General features: G+C 40.8%; 1 protein-coding gene across 1 annotated transcript; it reads left to right on the top strand.

The window, feature by feature from the left end:
- Positions 1-71: 71 nt before the first annotated feature.
- Positions 72-19,798, top strand: bach1b (BTB and CNC homology 1, basic leucine zipper transcription factor 1 b). Its single transcript, XM_079600802.1, has 5 exons — positions 72-272; positions 2,223-2,473; positions 2,646-3,737; positions 17,290-17,496; positions 18,542-19,798. Exons 2-5 carry the CDS (start codon positions 2,234-2,236, stop codon positions 18,983-18,985), a joined length of 1,983 nt encoding a protein of 660 aa, XP_079456928.1. The 5' UTR covers positions 72-272; positions 2,223-2,233; the 3' UTR covers positions 18,986-19,798.
- The last annotated feature ends 1,460 nt before the right edge of the window (positions 19,799-21,258 follow it).

Below are 21,258 nucleotides of genomic sequence, written 5' to 3'. Positions count from 1 at the left end.
GTGGGTGGTGAAAACCAAGGAGGTCTGGTGGTGGCGATTTTTTTTTTAAGAAAGTCGTGACGTTAATGATTGACAGGACAGAGGGCTAATGAAAGGGGGCTGTGTTTGAGAAGGCGGGACAAAAACAATTTTGGGCTGAAGTCACATGACACCAGAGTGAAACACAAGCGCCGCCTTGTTTTCATAGTTACAAGTGATCGCTTTAAGCAACCCGAGTTAGTATGTAGTGTCAAATTCAACTTTTACTCTCACTCTCTCCGGTGATATGACAGGTGAGTAAATACGCAAGCTAGTGGTTTTGTTAGTTTATGTATGTCGAAACTGAGAGACAGAAAGTCATGGAAAATGGAGATCGTTAAACTTTATAATTAAAAGTTTAAAATATCCAATTTAAATGTTAATACTTATGAAAGAACTTAGTTCAGATCTTCTTCTGTTTCACGCCATATCGGTGGAAGTCTTTCAATGATCACTATCGTGGAAGCGATAATATTCTTATACAGATGTCTTTTTTTTCGTCGGACGTAACGTTAGCTGTCTCAAAACATAATGAGCTTCCTACCTAGACAGCATATTTGGGCATCATATCCGCGCGTCGATTGTTCCATCAAATATGTAAAGCACCTGAGATAGGCTACCTTATGCTGTCTTTGTTGGCTGCTCACTTGTTTTGTTGCACAATCGTAATGTTCGGTATTTATTACATAAAATGCGCGTATGTTGTTTTTTCCCTCGACACATTATTAGGGAAACGAGTTAAGATGTTTTCGTTTAACAACAACATAAAATACTCCAGCTGAACTGTATGAGGCAACTGGTCCCTAAGTTCTTTATAAAGTCGAGGAGTTAGTGGAAAGGGACAGACGGGGAAAATGCTTGCTCATCCTTTATCAGCAAAACCGAATGAGTCAGCAGAGCGCGCACACTCTTGCGCCACACACACGCGCGCGCGCGCATGCATAGACACTCATGACTCGACTAGGTTAAATTATTATCAGTAGACTAGTACACCGTCACCGTTGAGATAAAGAGTTCCCGTGGCTAAGGACACGTACTTATAGAGTGTTTCAAAAAGCATTTCTTATCGAGGCACTTTTGTTGTTGTCCGAGTTTGAGACTTTTTTAAAATAAGTATTACGCGAGCATGAGCGCTGTAGTTCTGAATATAAGGTCGGCTGTGATGCCAATTGAATTTTCACCTTCACGAAACGAAGCACCGCAAGCTAGACACAAACTGGAACAGAGAGTCGTATAGTGTTACTCTGAGTTCCAGAAGTAAACCCCATTACATTTCTTTTAAATTTAAAACTAGCTGACTTAGACCTATTGTGAGCTATTGGTAAACCAATCATGGCAATGATATGCTTTTGTTGAAGTCAACAGTCCACATTATTTTAACTTATTTTTAAATAATCGTGTTCAACAGTGGAATTCTGTTTGAAAAACTACATTACCATGGTTCTGCACAAAATCTAATACTCTATCGCCTACCCACTCCCTGTGCTCTCAAACTACTTACATATTTGTGTAGGCCTATGCATATTTTGCAATAAACGTAAAATATACTGATTCTGAATATTTTAAATCAATAGTTTTATATTTATCCATTTAAAAAAAAAATTAGATTGTCATTCATAATGCTTCATGGGATTGTAGTTATTTTACTCATTAAAGTACACAGCTTTGTACCTTTTCTTCAAATAAAGGTTTGTAATGTGATTCAACTCATAGCTGGTTGTTTTTGGACCATGGCTTATAACCCTTTAATTAAAATACTTCCGGAACTAAATTCGCTAAAAATGTGGATGGGCAACTGTTGCACAATGTGTGTGAAAATCACAGGTTATTTTAAAATTGTGTTCACAACATGAAAATCTTCTCTATAGTGAATATATATATAATATTCTCTGGTCATATATATATATATATATATATAACACATACATACAATTTTTTTTAATGCTCAGCACTAAAATATTGAATTGGTTAGAAATTGCTCTTTAAAAATTCTGCATGTAACATCCATAAAATGATTTTGAATCTTTGTCCAATAATAGGAAATTGAAATTCATTGGTCAAACTGTGCGATGCCTGATTTATATGCCAAATGAATGAGTTATCTCAGTCTATTTGTCATGTTGCGAATCATTTTAGTATACACTTGACACAGTTTCCTTGAATTGAGCACATGTAAATCTATTCTTTATGTTTTTACCATACAGATTGACTCAACATGTCGATGGAAAGCTCAAAGTTGTTTAAGTTCACCTTCCAGTCATCTGTGCACAGTTCCTACGTTCTGCAATGTCTGAATGAGCAGAGGAAGAAAGATCTTCTGTGTGATGTGACTATTGTGGCGGAGACCCAGAGTTTCCGGGCCCACCGGGCAGTTCTGGCATCTTGCAGTGATTACTTCAGCGCTCGTGTGTCCAGTCACACACCTGAAGGGATTGTCATCAACCTTCCTGATGAGGTAACAACATAATTAAAGGTCTGAATTGTTCAAGGAGGAAGTTTATGAGATCTTTGGCTCAACATTGTGGCAGAAATATTTAATTCGTCAGTGTTTATATAAGACGTGATGCAAAGAAAAGGCAGATTTTCATGCATTTGATTTAAAATCTATTGTTTTTTTCCATCTTAAGGTTACCTCAGAGGGGTTTGAACCCTTGCTGGATTTTGCCTACACCTCAAAACTCATCTTTACCAAAGAGAATGTGCTGGAAATCCGTAACTGTGCTTCAGTTCTTGGTTTTAAGAACTTGGACAAAGCCTGCTTTGACTTCCTTCTCCCCAAGTTCTTTGACAGCAGCAAAAGCACATCAAAAGTCCCGAAGAAGTGCTGTAAAACCAAATGCTGCAAATCACGAAGGGTTGAATTGAGCTCGATTAACAAGGACGATGCTATTGATGAAGATAAATCATTACTTCAACCCTCACAGCCTCAGCTTAAAGCCAAAGAGCCATCTTGCCCTCCGTCGGTGGCCATTGAGGATGTCGCAAAAAGCTGTTACAGCGGGAAAGACACAGATTACTCCTTCCTGTGCCCGAAATACCGGAAGTTTCAAATAGCTTGCGGGAAGGAGCGATCCTGTCTGGATGTCTGCGACTCGACACCCATGTCCCTTGACAAGACAGATGACGACTGTCCTTTAAACTACCTTTCTCGCTCAAGCAATGGAGACTGCAAGGAGACATTTTCATGCAACAAAACGGACGAAGATGAAGATTCTCTTCTTCCTGAATTTTGTCCTCTGAATCCTGGTCCTTGCACAGGCCAGCCATCCTTTCCAACCGGCAACGAGTCGGCACATTCCATTTGTGACTCAGGAGACTTGTCTAACCGGGGAATGTCCCCTCGCTCAGGAATAGATGATGCTGAGAGAACGTACATGGACCTCAGAGATGACCAAAGCAGCGAACAGAGGAGCACAGAGGAAATCGAGGTGGCCAAGCAGCTTACATTCTGGCAGGATTCTTGTCAGGCGTCTCCCTCTGGCCTGGGCTTGGTGGAGAAACCCTCAAATTGTCCGAAAAACTGGTACCTGGATTCCAGAGCATTAGATTGTCCATTTATGCAGAGTTTTGGCGCGGAGGGTGCTCAACTACACGATGGAGAGGGGGGATCCACGTCCCAGGGCAGTCCGTACTTACCCTCCAACCAATCAGGGGAGGACTCTGATAGTTTTGACACCGAGGGGGACAGTGAGTCTTACAGCAGTGAACGTGTGTGTGAGGTGAGGACTGGTTGTATTTATTAGAGGTGTAACATAAATGACTCGGACTCTGGGTCCATGCGAATTAGCTCAATAGGGAATTTTGGAAATATTAATAATCATAACTCATGGTCATAATTAATAAATCGCACATACATTTACTTTATCAATTTTCGGTATTTACCTATTAACTGATCTGGTCTCGTTTTTAAAATCAGTCACTCCACCAAGTGTACCTATGTAAGATAGCTTATCACAGATCAGCAAAGGGTATTACCGTGTTTACAAACTCCAAGAAAGTTTATCTTCTGGCCATGAACATAAGACTTTCTGAGTTTATGAATTAAAACTACTCAAAGTAGTCAATAATATCGAGCGTGTAGCTTAATTAGATCTTTGGCATTTCAGTGACTTCATAAAATGGGTTTTTCAAACACGGAGACAGTCAAAGTATGAATGGGTTTTAATAAATGGCAAAACTAGAGATTACATGAGCTACAACTATAGGCTAAACGTACGTAAAAATGCAAACAATAAAACAAACAAACATTTAAACAAACAAGAACATAAGAAATAGCGTGATCAGAGTGGATGAAATGAAAGAGAGAAAATAAGAAGAGAGAAAGAGAATAGCTGGTAATAATTACAGACAGGAACCTAATTTCAAGAGACACCTGGAATCAGCTTTAAAGAGGTCAATACTTGCTAGTTTGTTCTCTGTTCGGGTGATGCTGAGAGAAAGGGAGCGCGGACGGTGTCCTGTTTCTGCTGCGTCTTCCGGTGTCGCGGGAAGCTTAAAAGGCTCACTGAATGTAACGTTACCGGAAAATAAGATTCATCTCCCGTGAAGGAAGAGGCGAATAACTTAGTTGCAAGAACAACAGCTACGACTCAAACATGTGTTGTCCGAGTGAGCAGGCCGGTGCCCTTCTCAGATGTTCCTTGGAGAAGCGTTGCGTGGGGGAGAAGAGGCAGGAGGTGAGGTCAGAGAGCGAGAAGCTCGCTGGAGAGGCTTGTTTTCTTCAAGAGCCGTAAGAGAGTTGGATAGCGTTGGAAAGAGAAAAAAAGAGAGGGGGACTCTACCTTTTAAAACATATGTTTACGCCTTCTTTTTGGGACAACAGCAAATCAGGTCTTCTGATCTGGAGCGGAAAAGATGTTTCTTTGTTTGTGAAGAATGACTATGTCATGTGAGAGATCATATTTAACATTCATATTTAGAAATATGGTATTTCCTAGAATAAATGCATATTATTGTACTTTGCAGACAAGATTCGACTCTGACATGTTTTTCCCATTACAATGACACCTCGAATGACGTTTTTTGGATGAAAGAAATACAGGGTTACCTAATTTCCTCATAATCACTAGCATAGTGATTTTTGATTAACATAATAACGTTGCATATATATATACCTCAGACATTATCTTGACCAATTATACACATAAAAATATATATATCAAGAACATTGCTATTGGATCATATGTGGAAATTTCAGTTTCATGAGAGTCCATGAGTGTATGAGTGTGTGTGTGTGTGTGTGTGTGTGTGTGTGTGTGTGTGTGTGTGTGTGTGTGTGTGTGTGTAAAAAGTCAATGTCTTTAAGGCATCACGTGATCTTGGAATGGGAGTTTGGGGGTGTGTTGAGTTACTCAAAGTTCGGACCTCGTGACGAACCTTTGGGGAGTCAGTAATCATATCAGTGGACAATGTCGGTTTGTGTCCTGAATAGCGCTTTTGTGGGTCACTTTTGACGCAAAACAGGGTGATCTTTGAAAACTTAAAGAACAGGGCTGTGTTCTGGTTGTTATTCATTAACTTAATCAAGTGGTCAATATCCTGTGCTTAAAGTCCCAAGGGGTCTTCTTAGTCTCTGGCAAGAATGTGTACATTGTTCAGATAAACGAATCATGCATTCGGCTCCCATACGCTACAGTCCCCCTTTTCGTCAGATGAAGTTCCTGTGTGGACATCATCGGACGACACTCCTCACAATGGTCGGATGGCAAGCGAATCATGATTGTGGTTTGCAGGTGGTCATTGGGGCTGAGTATTCAGCTCGATGAGGTGCGGCGCGATCGATGGTGTGGGACCCCCTTTCCGGGGATTCCGTGTGAAATCTCCCGACACAGCGTTCGTGAGCTTGACTGTGGATGTTTGCATCTCGTTGAGTCTGTTACAGGATGAAGGCCAAGACGAGTGTCGGGGCGTGGTCAGTGACTGTGGAGAGATACAACAGTATCAGCTGCGGTCCAGGTTTAGACACAGGTGAGGTATTCAGGCTTGGCGGTTGCCCATGCTTGGAGGGCTGTGTTGACAGGAGCAATGTTCATGAGTTGGGACCCCCCTTTTCTCAAACCAGAGATCTCCTTCTGGATCTAAGGTGACGTTGTAGTTCTTAAAGGATGGGAGTTCCAGTGCTGTCTGGTACTCTTTGCTCGGAAGATGGTACCATGACAGGTTACCGAGGTGTGAGATGGCACCTGTCGGTACTTGAGTCGGCATACTCTGACTGAGCAGGTTGACACGGCTGGTTGTATCATGCTGTTCGTGAGTGACAGTGGCTGTGTGCGCAGGTGTGTTAGCCAGCCATCGTTCACCTACAATCTCTGCTTGTGTCTCTGTGACTTTTGTGCGAGGCTTAGCTTCAGCAGGGCCGCGTGTGTGGCTGGCCAGGGGTTGCAACGCGCAGAATCCTTCAGTATTGTCTTTGAGGAAGGGTTTGCTAGGGCAGAGATAGTGACTGTCTTTGGTCAAGGTGCACCCGTGCAGGTTTGGGGCCGGGTACAGCAGGGTGTCGCTGTCGTGGTAGGCCACCACGTCTGGAGTGCATATCTTGAACTGGGTCCTGCTTTTCCAGGACCCGATGTTGACAATGTCTTTGAGCCTGGAGGTTTGTTTTGACTCGATGATGGGTAGGTTTAGGAGAAAACCCACTTCTCTCTGCTCGGGGTTGACGTGAAGTGGGGTGGCGCAACCCAGAGAGTAAGCAAGGTGTGTTTGTAGAGGGTCAGCTGGCGTGGTGATGCTGGAAGCCAGCACAGTTCGCACAAGGCTTAAGAGTTTCAGGTACGGTGGGATTGCACCTGTGGCTAGGCTGTCATTGGAGGAGCTCACCTCCCACAGCATGTCTGTCGTTAGCGCTGTAATCAGCGGAGTCTGGGCAAAGTCATTCTGGAAGATAATAAACAGTGGTTTCATGGAGTTCACAGTCTGGTTTGCTGTGTTGATACTGGACATACCAATGTTAAACAGAGTTCTGTCGGCAGCTACGGCTCCGAGCAACGCTCCCAGGAACCGTTTGGAGCGGTGGTTGGTGCTTAGGAGTCCTGATTGTGTAACAGTCACTTCCTCAAGTTGGTTGAGCATGTGTTCGACCTTGGCCTTGGCATGCGAGAGGGAGTCCTCTGTCCGTTGGGCACTTGCCCAGATGTATGGGGCTGCGGTGCTGGGGTAGTGTGCTCTGTAGACCGGGCGGGACTGGATGAGTCGACCATACACTGGCTGAGTGTAGGTTCCGCAGTCGGTGATCAGGAGTCTCAGTTGTTCTCTCGGTGGCAGCTGTCCTCTGGATGGCTGACAGCACAGCATGACGACCCACAGCAGCAACCTGGTACAGATGACAGGGAGAGAGAGAGAGAAAGGGAAGGAAGAGGCAAACGAGGGTTGTCTTTGGTTGGACAGGGCAGTTCTTTTACTTTGTGGGTGGCAGCTAGGTTTAGCTCGCCTTGGCCCACGTTTTGTCACATCTTGCTGCCAGCCGGTCGCTTGCTTCAATGTCTCGTCAGTGACTCTGGTGCTGTGTTGTGCCGCACATGATGCGTCATAGATAAACATTGGCATGACCCCCCTTTTGCAACTGTTCATCACAAGCTTTTGCGCTGTGATGTCAACAGGTGCAGAACCCGTAATGTTGTGTGCATGAAGCGTGTGCATGTTATGCAGCGGTGTGAGGCACTGGCTGTCAGTGAGCTTAGCCGGCGGGCGAGGGTGGTAGGAGGGGCATGAGCGGTGGCAATGCAAAGTCTTTGTTGTGATGTCAGAAGCCCGCATGTCCGCTATGTTGGGTGTTGCAGACAGCGGAGTCAGCGTAAGAGGCACAGGGTTAGGCAGTGTAGCCTGTAAAAGTCTTATGCAGTGTGTAGTCGCTGCAACTGTGAGGGCGGGTGGGTGGGTCGGGTGTGACCCCTGCTTTCTGTTTAGTGCGCCAGGCTTGGCGCGGGCATGAGTTTGGTCATGTAGCTGCAGGTCAGTCTTGACCTTGGGACAGCAGTTGTTAAAGTCTTTTGTGAGCTGGAAGGTGCAGGGTAGCGAACTTGAAACTTGACCTGGTGCTAAGTCTGTGTCGTTGTGACTGGCTGTGGGAGTTCCCATGAACTGTGTGACCTGACAGTCTGGCTCTGTGAAAAGTCTCGTGACTTCTGTGATCTGACAGTCTGGCTCGGGTGGCCTGTGTGACTGGATGGGGAGAGGTTCTGGCACTTGAGCCCAAAGAGTTCGCTTTTTGAAATCCAGTAAGGGCTCGAAACGATCCAGCAGGTCTTTGCCAATGATGAGTGGATGAGTGTTCATTGGTGAAACGTACACAGGGTGAGTCAGCGACATAAAACCTATTGACAGGTGGATTAGAGTTAGCTGTTCAAACCGGATGCTATTTTGGCTGTATGAATGCACATTTAGTTCACAAGTGTGAGATTCAAGAGTTCGAATCTGTCTCTTAGCTTCAACTTTGAGTCTGTTGAAAAGTTGAGATGAGATCACAGTGAGGTCTGCTCCTGTGTCTATCAAGGCTTCAAGTTTTACTTCCTTCTCCAAAGTGCAGGCTAGGTAGGGTTTCCTGGTCACCCCCCTTTCGAGAAGGTTGCCCAGAAACGTTGGCGTCGGGGCTGTTGTTGTCAGCCGGAATGCATGACAGGTGTTGTCAGTTTGTGATGCAACAATGAGTTCACTAGTTGGTGACCGACAAACAGTGTTCTGGGGGGCAGTTGCATGGAGGGAGTGAGTGGAGCTGCTATTTGGTGATGCAACAGCAAGGTTCATGGGTTGCGATTTGATAACAATGTCTGGTGGGTTGTCCCCGGGAGGGATGTGTGGCTTGCTGCGGGGGCAGCTAGCCGGAACAGCACTTCCTGGGACTTTGTGATGTTGGTCCCAGGTGTGATGTGTTGTGCTGTTTCGTGTAGGGTGTGCAGCTGTCAGCCGTGGTGCTGGAGTGGAGCTGTCACTTTGTGGTGTGACAGCTAGCCCTGTAGTCTGTGGGGGACGAGCAGTGTTCGTGGTGCTTGGCTCAGGCAGATAGCAGTCAAACAGGGTGTTGGTTTCAGTTCTTATGCTTAGACATAAGATGTCTGGTTCGTCCTTGTCTCTCTTGCGATGTTTCTTGTGAAGAAACTCTTTCAGCATCCTCACGATCTCTGCTGTCTCCGACGTGGCTGCACTGTGTTTTTCTGGTGTGCGATGAGGCTTGGGCTTACCAGTAGCATGTCGAGAGGGGTTCCAGGGCCGGCTTTCTGGGCTTGGAGTTCTGGACGGCGGGTGATGCTGGTCCCAGAACCTCTTAGAGCGCTCGCTCCGATGCTTTGGATGAGCACCGTCACGGTTGTGCTGCCCTTTGCTGGCTTGGAACGGTCTTGACTCTCTGTGGTGAAGTCTGTGACTGTGGTGCTGTTGGGCACCCTCTGTGTCTAGCTCTGAGCAGTGCTCAGAGACAGAGTCGATTGTGGGGTCTTTTACAGTCTTTTTGGAAATAGTCTTTTGCTTGGTGTAAGCTTTGTGGACCAAGTCACGTAGCTGTTGAGTGGACATGCTACGTGGACAGGCCAGAACGCCTAAGTGATGACTCACTGTGGGATGCAGATTTCGGAGGAACAGCGTCCTGAAGTTGACATCTTCTTCCATAACGGGCTCGTTTCGTGCTCCGAAGTAGGCGTGTCGGAGTCGGCTGTAGTAGGTCTGTGGGTGTTCAGGTCGGGCCTGTTTGATGTCCATGGCGGCGATGAACCCTTGTTCTGATTCTGGATCAGAGAATTCACGGATCAAAGCTTGTCGCAGCTGCTGGTAGTCCCTTTTGACAGTCTCTGGTTGACGGTCTAGGAAGCTGCGCACGTCACGGCTAGACGTAATTCTGAGCAGGTAAAACTTGTCCCAAGCTGTCACGTTGGCGACAGTTTGCAGGTGAAAGTCAATGTCTTGAAGGTAAGCATGTACATCATGGCCTCCTGCAAGGTTTGGAGTGAACGTGGGGATGTTTCTGGCCAACTTGTCAAAGTCTGTGGGGGAGGAGCTGTTGCTGGGGGCCCAATCCGTCTGGGGGGGATTCTGACCCTTTTCAGCTCCGCCCCCTTCAGCTTTGGGAGCCGTGCCGCGTTGAGCGGTAAGTGTTCTCTGTGAGGGCTCCCCCCTTTCTGCTGACAGGGGTTTCTGTTGGCTGGCTGGTGTGTACCGGCTGGTCAGGGGAAACTTTGTGGTGTGTGTTTCCCCTACCCGGTCACTGTTAAGTCTGTAAGAATGGCTCAGTTCTCTGTGAACAATGTCAAGTTCGTCTCTGAGATCATGTCTCTGCAGAGTAAGCTCATGGATTTCAGCTCTGGCCACCTGTAAGTGTTTTTCACAGGCTGTGGCTTTAGCGTTTTTGTCTCTTAGTTCAGTCTTTGCCCTCTCGAGGAGAGCGTCACTTTGTTGGAGTCTTTCGTCGAGATCTTTACGGGTTTCTTTCTCCGACTGTTCTCTTTGGTCTGTGTCGAGGCGAAGATCTTGCAGGGCCTTTCGAAGTCTTTCTACTTCTTTCTGTAGCTCTGGATCTGTGGCGTCCTCTTTCTCGGTCTGGAGCAGAAGCTTGTCTAGATGACTTTGGGTGTGGGCCTGGTTCCTCCGGGCCTCTGTGGCCTGGAGCTGTAGTGCGGCTGCCTTCTGCTCCAGGTCGAGGTTGGTCCTTTCACTGGCCCGGGCCTTGGTGACAAGGTTGAGTGCGAGGTTTCCGAAGATTTTGGCCAGCTGCTCGTGGTCGTACTTCTGGGTTGGATCGTAGGTCTCAAACTGGTCCAGGTGCTGTGGGTCAACGGCGTCCTGGGCCAGAACGGTTGTCGTCATTTCTCGCAGCCATGTCTCGAGGTCGTGCCAGCGGACTGCGGGACTGGGTGAGCTCGCCATCTCTGCGTACTATGGGCGAGAGAAGCACAGCACACACAAAAAGAGACAAAATGCAAGTTTGCTTTAGGGTTAATGAGCTATACTCATACGGGCTATGCCGTCTATGAGAATTTCGGGGCTAACTGATGCCGACAGTTAGCGGAGCCAATTTCGTGGGTATGGGTGAAATCCACAATAGAAATTTTGACAGGCGTTAGCCTGGTGGTCGTCTTGCGACGCTGGTTTTGATCGTCACTCTATTATTCAGCTTGCCTGGGGTCTCTCTTAGGTTCTGTCTCTAAGTGAAATGGGAGAAACAAATCACAACAGAATGGAGAAAAAGACAAAGTTGAAGGTAGGGAAGATCAAAGGGAAACAACACAAGGAAGTGAATTGGTCTGCAATGAAATGTCACAAACAACAACACGGGGAGCGTTATGTAAAATAAAGAGGCCTAAGCCTAACGTTGCTTGAGTTCCTGAAAGGGCCAGCAGATGCGTGGATTATCGGGACAGGACCTCGGAAGAAGGTGTGTCTTAGAGAGAAAAAGGTGGGCCAAACACTTAAAATATATCCGGAGGAATATCTAGTATTCTGCGATTCATAATAAGTGGATGGGTTTTATCAATTTTAGCTTACCTGGGGTGAGTAGAGGTCACCCAGGCGGAAACCAGCGGGCGCGGTCAGACTCTCCGACGGTCCCAACACCAGACGGAGCGCAGTGTCGGTAACGCCGGACAGACGATCCCCGGCCACTGGAAACCAACCAGTGATGACCTTCGACTCACCACAGTGCACTGAGGGAGTCCTGCCACTAGATACACAATAAGGGATGACAGCGTTAGACCTAAAGTGAATTAAGGCTTTCTGGTTTCACCAAATTGAGTAAATATGTATGCAGGAGTCAGAGGCAAAGGCTTTACTAAAATAATGATACAACAAAAGGGAATTATGATAACTGATGGTAATTATCAGAATAACCTGCCCAAAAGAGAGATAAAGAAAAATTAGGAATAATGAAAAAAAATGAATACAAAAATTATTTTATTAAAAAAAAAAAATTGTAATAAAAATGTTTTTATAAAATAAAATAATGAAAAGACAGAATGAACCCAGAAGAAAAGACCGGCCGCAGTTGTGGGTTTGTGCCACAAAGGGGAGGGGCGTATTTCCTCTCAGTGGTCCACCTGCTTGAGTAGACACAATTTAAATTAAAATTCAAACTAGTTTAAATTAAAATTCAAATAAGCATGCCAGGAGAGGTCCAAATAATAATAAAGAAGAAAAGAAAATTAGAATGACTTCCTATAATCCTTACAATAACACTGAAGTTATTAGTATTGATTATAAAATAATCAAATAAGGAGGGTATTAATGTTGGGACACTTCAAATGCAGACTGGGGGTAAAACAGATATTGATAAGTCGACCCAGGATGGCCACACGGTGGCGTGCCTCCTAGGTGGACTATCAATGAACTGAGTGAATCAAATTTAAACTTTAATTTGAAAAGTTTTTTCGAACCACACTTAAAGTGTGACAGTCAGAAACAGAAAAGAGAATTGTCTAACTCCAAATAATATCAGCATAAGCTAAGCTTTGAATGCAGTTAAGTATTTGAGAGTCAGATCATTCCTTCTATAGTCGGGGAAGAGGAAAAAGAAAATTATTTGCAGAGCATGAAAAACAGGTATTATCTGAGAGCGTCCACAAGGTGGCGTTATTGCGCTCATGCAGGCTGACGTCAGTGGGAAGCGCGTAATTTGAGAACTGCCACACACACACCTAAAGGGCTCTAGTGTTGGTCAGAGTGATTCAGCAACTGAGACTGCAGATTTTTATCTTAGAATCACAATATACATTTGGGCTCATTTTGCGCTCGGTTGCATGCGACAAATGACGCGAGTTTCACAAAATGTGACTAACAGGAATTAATCATCTGTTTAATTACACATTATACATGAAACAGTTTAAATAAAAACAGGAATTAGCCTATATGCATCTGTTTACTTAATGGAACTGTGAACAAACAGGAATTATTCGTCTGTTTAATTTATAGAACTATGAACAAACAGGAATTAATCGTCTGCTTAGCACATGTTCTAATGGTCTCCACTTACAGTCATACTAACACTGATCGGTGTGCAGCATTTTTATGAATGACATGCTAGGTTTTTTTTTTTGCCCTGGTTAGCTACGCCAGGATTTAACCAGGAGATTATCGTTGCGAACGATATAATATAAGGCCTATTACGACTGTAAATGAGGAATCTTGCTCAATTCAGATTTACGTCTTCGCACTAAAAAGAGATTTCTTCGTCTTATTTAGTCGGTTTAAATAATATTACATGTACCACTGCAAAGAGTTTGCTTCGTCTTTACAGGGACAAATGAAATATTATGAACTGCAGTTTACTTTAGCACTTAACAGTGATAAAAATGTCTAGGCATATTTTAGCAACTTGTTAAGATGTAACGTTACTGATTTCGGCTTTTTGCCTCAGTCAGTTAGGTGTGAGTTCGCGTTTTGCGACTTATCTCACAATTTCATGATGCGTGTGCACAATTATTAGTATACCCATAATAGGCTACACATTTAACTGAAACTGAATTTGCCCATAAAACAAAGTTTGAAATGCCCGCATTCTCCACCAATATGTAACATAAATGACTCGGACTCTGGGTCCATGCGAATTAGCTCAATAGGGAATTTTGGAAATATTAATAATCATAACTCATGGTCATAATTAATAAATCGCACATACATTTACTTTATCAATTTTCGGTATTTACCTATTAACTGATCTGGTCTCGTTTTTAAAATCAGTCACTCCACCAAGTGTACCTATGTAAGATAGCTTATCACAGATCAGCAAAGGGTATTACCGTGTTTACAAACTCCAAGAAAGTTTATCTTCTGGCCATGAACATAAGACTTTCTGAGTTTATGAATTAAAACTACTCAAAGTAGTCAATAATATCGAGCGTGTAGCTTAATTAGATCTTTGGCATTTCAGTGACTTCATAAAATGGGTTTTTCAAACACGGAGACAGTCAAAGTATGAATGGGTTTTAATAAATGGCAAAACTAGAGATTACATGAGCTACAACTATAGGCTAAACGTACGTAAAAATGCAAACAATAAAACAAACAAACATTTAAACAAACAAGAACATAAGAAATAGCGTGATCAGAGTGGATGAAATGAAAGAGAGAAAATAAGAAGAGAGAAAGAGAATAGCTGGTAATAATTACAGACAGGAACCTAATTTCAAGAGACACCTGGAATCAGCTTTAAAGAGGTCAATACTTGCTAGTTTGTTCTCTGTTCGGGTGATGCTGAGAGAAAGGGAGCGCGGACGGTGTCCTGTTTCTGCTGCGTCTTCCGGTGTCGCGGGAAGCTTAAAAGGCTCACTGAATGTAACGTTACCGGAAAATAAGATTCATCTCCCGTGAAGGAAGAGGCGAATAACTTAGTTGCAAGAACAACAGCTACGACTCAAACATGTGTTGTCCGAGTGAGCAGGCCGGTGCCCTTCTCAGATGTTCCTTGGAGAAGCGTTGCGTGGGGGAGAAGAGGCAGGAGGTGAGGTCAGAGAGCGAGAAGCTCGCTGGAGAGGCTTGTTTTCTTCAAGAGCCGTAAGAGAGTTGGATAGCGTTGGAAAGAGAAAAAAAGAGAGGGGGACTCTACCTTTTAAAACATATGTTTACGCCTTCTTTTTGGGACAACAGCAAATCAGGTCTTCTGATCTGGAGCGGAAAAGATGTTTCTTTGTTTGTGAAGAATGACTATGTCATGTGAGAGATCATATTTAACATTCATATTTAGAAATATGGTATTTCCTAGAATAAATGCATATTATTGTACTTTGCAGACAAGATTCGACTCTGACATGTTTTTCCCATTACAATGACACCTCGAATGACGTTTTTTGGATGAAAGAAATACAGGGTTACCTAATTTCCTCATAATCACTAGCATAGTGATTTTTGATTAACATAATAACGTTGCATATATATATACCTCAGACATTATCTTGACCAATTATACACATAAAAATATATATATCAAGAACATTGCTATTGGATCATATGTGGAAATTTCAGTTTCATGAGAGTCCATGAGTGTATGAGTGTGTGTGTGTGTGTGTGTGTGTGTGTGTGTGTGTGTGTGTGTGTGTGTGTGTGTGTGTGTGTGTGTAAAAAGTCAATGTCTTTAAGGCATCACGTGATCTTGGAATGGGAGTTTGGGGGTGTGTTGAGTTACTCAAAGTTCGGACCTCGTGACGAACCTTTGGGGAGTCAGTAATCATATCAGTGGACAATGTCGGTTTGTGTCCTGAATAGCGCTTTTGTGGGTCACTTTTGACGCAAAACAGGGTGATCTTTGAAAACTTAAAGAACAGGGCTGTGTTCTGGTTGTTATTCATTAACTTAATCAAGTGGTCAATATCCTGTGCTTAAAGTCCCAAGGGGTCTTCTTAGTCTCTGGCAAGAATGTGTACATTGTTCAGATAAACGAATCATGCATTCGGCTCCCATACGCTACAGTGGTGCTTCATTGATCTGAACAAACCTTTATCTTAAACTGTGCATTTTGTTGAGGAGAGGTGTGTATTACATTAAGTGATCAAACTTCTGACAGTCCTGATGGATAATAAAAGATGGACTTACTTTATAGATGGAACATGAATAGAGATTGATATATTGCTTTATTAAAACCGATTTGATGAAGATTATGAATATGTTATGCAAATACAATTATATATTTAAATTAATAATAATAATTCATATTTTGTTGTTGTTATTAACAGCATTTTAATTAATATAATTAATAATGATATAATTAATTAATACAATTATATGAATTGCATTGATATAAATATAGTATTAAAATAATCATAATAATTTGTATTATTAATGTCATTATATTTATCCAAATTTGGTTGAATCCAAAATTTATCAAAATGGTTGAAAATGTATGTTTTTTGTTGTTGCATTTCTTAAGTATGAGTTGCTGTTATTATTATTTTTCAGTTGAATAATTAGCCAGCCATACATGTCATTAGTATGAGACCCTCCAAATGGTGCCATTTGTCAGCATACCTACTATTAAGTCAATATTTTAAAAATATTGGTCAAGCGAAAAAAATAAAATAAATAAATACAGTTGGTGGTGGAGCAGTGAGCTATGGAAGTTTGTTTCCACCATATAATAAAACATTTTAAAAGATAATTGCGTCTTTTTCTCTCACAATTGCGAGTTAACATCTCGCAATTCTGACTTTTTTTCTCTCAGAATTGCTAGATATAAACTCGCAATTGCAAGAGATAAAGTCAGAATTGTGATATATAAACGTGCAATTCTGACTTTTTTCTCGCGATTGTGAGTTTCCAGGTGAAACTCGAAAAATTAGAATATCGCAGAAAAGTTCATTTATTTCAGTAATTCAACTTAAAATGTGAAACTAATCTATTATATAGACTCATTACATGGAAAGTGAGATATTTCAAGCCTTTATTTGTTAGAATTTTGATGATGATTATGGCTTACAGCTTATGAAAACCCCAAATTCAAAATTAGAATATTGTGAAAAGGTTTCCATAGCTGTAAGCCATAATCATCAAAATCAACAATCATCAAAATTATAACAAATAAAGGCTTGAAATATCTCACTTTACATGTAATGAGGCTATATAATATATTAGTTGCACCTTTTAAGTTGAATTACTGAAATGAACTTTTGCACAATATAAATTTTTTTCGAGTTTCACCTGTAAACTTTTTTCTCACAATTTCTCAAAAACTCTTCATTGAAAGTTATAAAGTCAGAATTGCATGATAAAGTCACAATTGCGAGACAAAAAGTCCGAATTGTGAGTTTATATCTCGCAATTCAGACTTTTTAACTGGCAAATCGACTTTACAGTATAGCACACAATTCTGACTTTATAACTCACAATTTCGAGTTTATATCACACAATTCTGAGAAAAAGGTTAGAATTGCGAGATGTAAACTCGTAATTGCGAGAAAAAAGTACTAATTGTGAGATTAAAAAGTCGCAATTACCCTTTTTTTACTCTGTGTACGAAACAAGCTTCCATAGTAAGCTAAAACCCGGCACCTGTGGTAAGAGTTTTTCTATTTGTTAATGCATGCTGGACTTTGCCCTGTTCAGTGCCGTTTGAGCAGGCTGGAATGTACCTACTTTGCACACCTGATAATGACCAGTCAGACTTGCAGTGAAGTCAAAAGTCCACAAACGTCCTGAATGAGGACCTTATTAACCCATTAATCTTTTACCGGTACTCTCTAAATTAGACAGAAGTTAACATTATAGTGTTTCAAATATAAACAGAGCTGGTGCCATGACTTAGCAGGAGGAATCTGACATATTTGTTTAGTTGATGATAGACATGTTGACTCTGTTCCTTCACTGCAGATGGAGCTGCCGCTCTCTGTGGATCAGATCGTGTCTCTGAGCAGGAACGACTTCCAGCAGATGCTGAAGCAGCAGTGCTTGACACGGGAGCAGCTCGATGTTGTGCACGACATCCGCAGACGGAGCAAAAACCGGATCGCTGCCCGTCGCTGCCGCAAGCGGAAACTGGACTGCATACACAACCTGGAGTGTGAAATCGAGAAACTGGTGAGTATCCGAAGGAAGCCCTAAAGGCTCAAAGGTCATAACTGTACACAAGCACCTCAAATATTATTTGTATATCATAATATATCATTCGGGATGAACGTTTTGATCTACAGCTGCTATTTCAGTGAATTTCACACCCCAAAATCAAAGAAGAAAAATTTGAGACTTTATTGTTATTAAAGAAAATACTAAACTATTTTAGGACTTAAATAAATAAAAATGAACAGGATTTTACATTGTGGGTTTCATTAGTTAAAAATACAAAATAAAATAATACAATGATCATTTATAAATATTTTATTTATTATTTATGGTAATGATAATTTAGGGGGGAAAGGTGCTGAAATATAATAAAAAAAATATATACCTTTTATTTTCTTTAAGAAAAATCTGATTTGTTATTATTAGATTTTTGGGTGAAATATGACAGATTATACAGATCCACCTAAAAATATTTTTGTCTAATTTTAATATTTATGTATTTGAATTGCATATAAAATGTCCAACCTTTAGGATTATTATTATTATATATTATTACACAGTTTTAACATGAACAGACTAATGAACTTAATGTGATGCGTATTTGTCAGTCATGCATAAATGAAACAGGTAAAATATTTGTATTAGCACTAATAAACTAAATATAATAAACTGAACTGAATAATAATACACTGAACTGAATGAATAACCAGGTATATAAATATATCATCAATAAATCCGATTTGTTTCAATTTCATACATTTCAGCCTCCTGAATATTGCTTGTGCCACAGCTTTATTTGAACTGAATAAATGTAATTGATTTCACAATGTTTTTATGCTGATTCTAAGACGTATTTGAATAAATGTTTTTTGAATATATGACTATCTAATTAAGATCAAATAGATTAATTTATGTATGACTGACAAATATGCATCACAATACTTTTTTTTTTTTTTGGTTCATGTTAAAATTGTGCAATCCAGTGAAATTGTATGCATTTCAAATGGATAAATCTTCATTTTTTTTAATGTACCGGTATATATCTTTTTGTTGTTCTCTGCAGAGGAGCGAGCGAGAGAAGCTGACAGTAGAACGGATAAAGCTGAATCAGATGCAGTTGAAGACCTGGCAGAGTTACTCAGGCCTGTACGAGAGGGTCTGTGCTGAAGCCTCCCTCAAACCTGAGCAGCTACAGGTGCTGGCCAAATATTCCTCTCCGGACTGCCCTCTGTCTGCTTTCCTGTGCTCCTCCCCAGACTCACACCCGGCCCAGGCTTCAGACCTTTCCACGCACACCTGTCGCTCTGGAGCCAAACCACCAGTTCACTCCTCAATGGAAAACACCGTAGCACAATCGAGCTCACAGAACCTGTTACCTCTGGGGGTCGTGGAAGCTCCGCCACACACCTGTCCACCTGACGCCTCGGCTTTTGACAAAACCGAGTGTCGTTCAATGGTGAAACTCAGCACAGATCTTCTCGGCAGCAAGCATGAAACAAACAAATAGCGAAATAAGATGTGTTGGTTGAAGGAAGGACCACGGAAAATCACGGAAGGATTTTTTACATCTTACTGAAGCTCACTGAAGATGCATTCAACAAACGTGACATCACTACTGTCCTCGTCTGATTGTAGGACGTACGTCTTGTGTGTATATATATACCTTTTTTTTATTTTATTACTCAAACCCTTTAAGCATTAACATTCAGTTTGTATTGGTCAGTGTTCAATGAAGTATTCCTTTACCTAACACATGTCCCACATCCTCACATCCTCATTGAATCAATCAGCCTGGATCATTTTTGGACTCACAACACAATTAACCTCATCTCGCAGCTCAATAAAACCTTTTCTTCTTCTCAGGGGACATAATGCTATTGGACTATTATTGTGCTGTAGTCTGTTTTTGCTGAAACTGTGACACTCATTTAAGTCTGGAGACTTTAGAAAAGAGACGAGTGAATCTGGGATCAAACTCTCAGGTGTTCAGAGCTGCACTTACTGTAGTTTCACTAATGCTGATTTTATGTCATTGAACTTCCAAAATCCAACGGTTATTTGTAAGCAAAACAAATAATTATCTGATTCTTTTTCTTTTTCATTTAATGTGATTCTATTTTGATTATTGTGCTCTAACATCTTTCTTGGGACCAAATGATTCTCTCTTAAGAATCTGAAAGCTTAATAAATTATAAATGTGTATATTTGAAACGGATTTGGTTTCCTTCTGATTAGTTTATTGTTTAATGCTGCTTCACACTCACAGTATAAAGGATGAGCTACTGTACATCAGGGTTTCCCAAACTGGGGTTCGGGAGTTAAAAAAAACTAAAAATTAAATAATTTAATCCAGTGATTTTATTGTTAACTAAAACTATTATAAAAATATTACAACTCATTTTTTAAAATTTAAATAAAGCTAATATATATATATATATATATATATATATATATATATATATATATATATTAGATGAAAAATCTAACCTAAATCTAAACTAATCTAATCTAAAAATGTAAACTACATAACCGAAATTTAGAAATGTTGAGTACTAATAAAAAAATACATGTAAGCTAAATATATATCTATATCTATATATATATATATATATATATATATATATATTTATTAAAAAAAGAACAGCACAAAACGTCAACTAAAATGAAATCTAAAGCTAATTCAAAATAATAAATACTATAATTGCATATAAATACAAAAATAACACTCATTAAATCATAAAAATGTAAATTTTCAAAATACAAACAAAACACTGACTAAAATATTTGATTAAATATTGTATATGCATAAATATTTATATAAAAGTATATCAAATATTGTATTGTTTACCTGCATGTCATATGTTAGAGAATCATGACCATGCAAATTTACAGTTAAATTATCAAAATATTAATTGTAAAAATGTACAGATACTTCAAGTAAATATTTTGGGTTGAATGGGTTTGGCTGAGACAAAAGTTTGGGAATCCTCGAGTTTACATGACGGTTTTCATTATTTGCAGTTATACATTTGTACCAACAGATGGCAGCAGCCCACCAGACAAAGTTTCATATTGGCATCCCTTCATGCTTGATAAACTATCATAATTACTGCACCTGTAGTTGCGTCTATAATATGTAAACACGCTCCAGTCTAAACAAGGACAGCTTGAAGATACATTTGTGAAATTATTTCATATAACAATGTGTTCTCGCAGAACTAAGAATGAGCACGGGATAATGACAGGCTGTGGGGCATTTTTCATCATTTCACTCACTTTGATGGATATTCTTACCGACTGTCAGCCACAGAACAGTATGTTCGTGTTTGTGTTTGTTTGTGTCTGTTCCCTTGGGTTAATCTGCCATGATCATCACTTTCTACACCCAGACAGCCATCGGATATTATTGATCTTAATATGACAAAGGAAAGGACCATCAGAAAACAGGTTATTTTTTGTATCACTATTCAAACACAGTATTCATTTTGCAATAGCATATTACTTGTCACATTATAGTCAGAAAAGCAACATAATGGTTAAAACATCCTAATAATCATATGATTTAATGAGAATAATAAAAAAACTGAGTGAAATATATAGAAGTGAAATAATGGCAAATGTTTTTGAAATAAAAAAAGCCTGTTGAATTGCACTACTTGAAAAAAAAAATGCATTGTATTAACCATGCTTGCATTTTCATGTCTTTCTATGGGCTGAAATTCAACATGGGATAAGCTGTGAATATTTTAATTCAAAACATTTCAAACACATTTTCATTAA

Source organism: Phoxinus phoxinus (assembly GCF_949152265.1).
Source record: "Phoxinus phoxinus genome assembly, chromosome: 23".
Classification (NCBI taxonomy): domain Eukaryota; kingdom Metazoa; phylum Chordata; class Actinopteri; order Cypriniformes; family Leuciscidae; genus Phoxinus; species Phoxinus phoxinus.
Note: the sequence above shows the minus strand (reverse complement) of the source record. Positions and strands in the feature narration are given on the sequence as shown.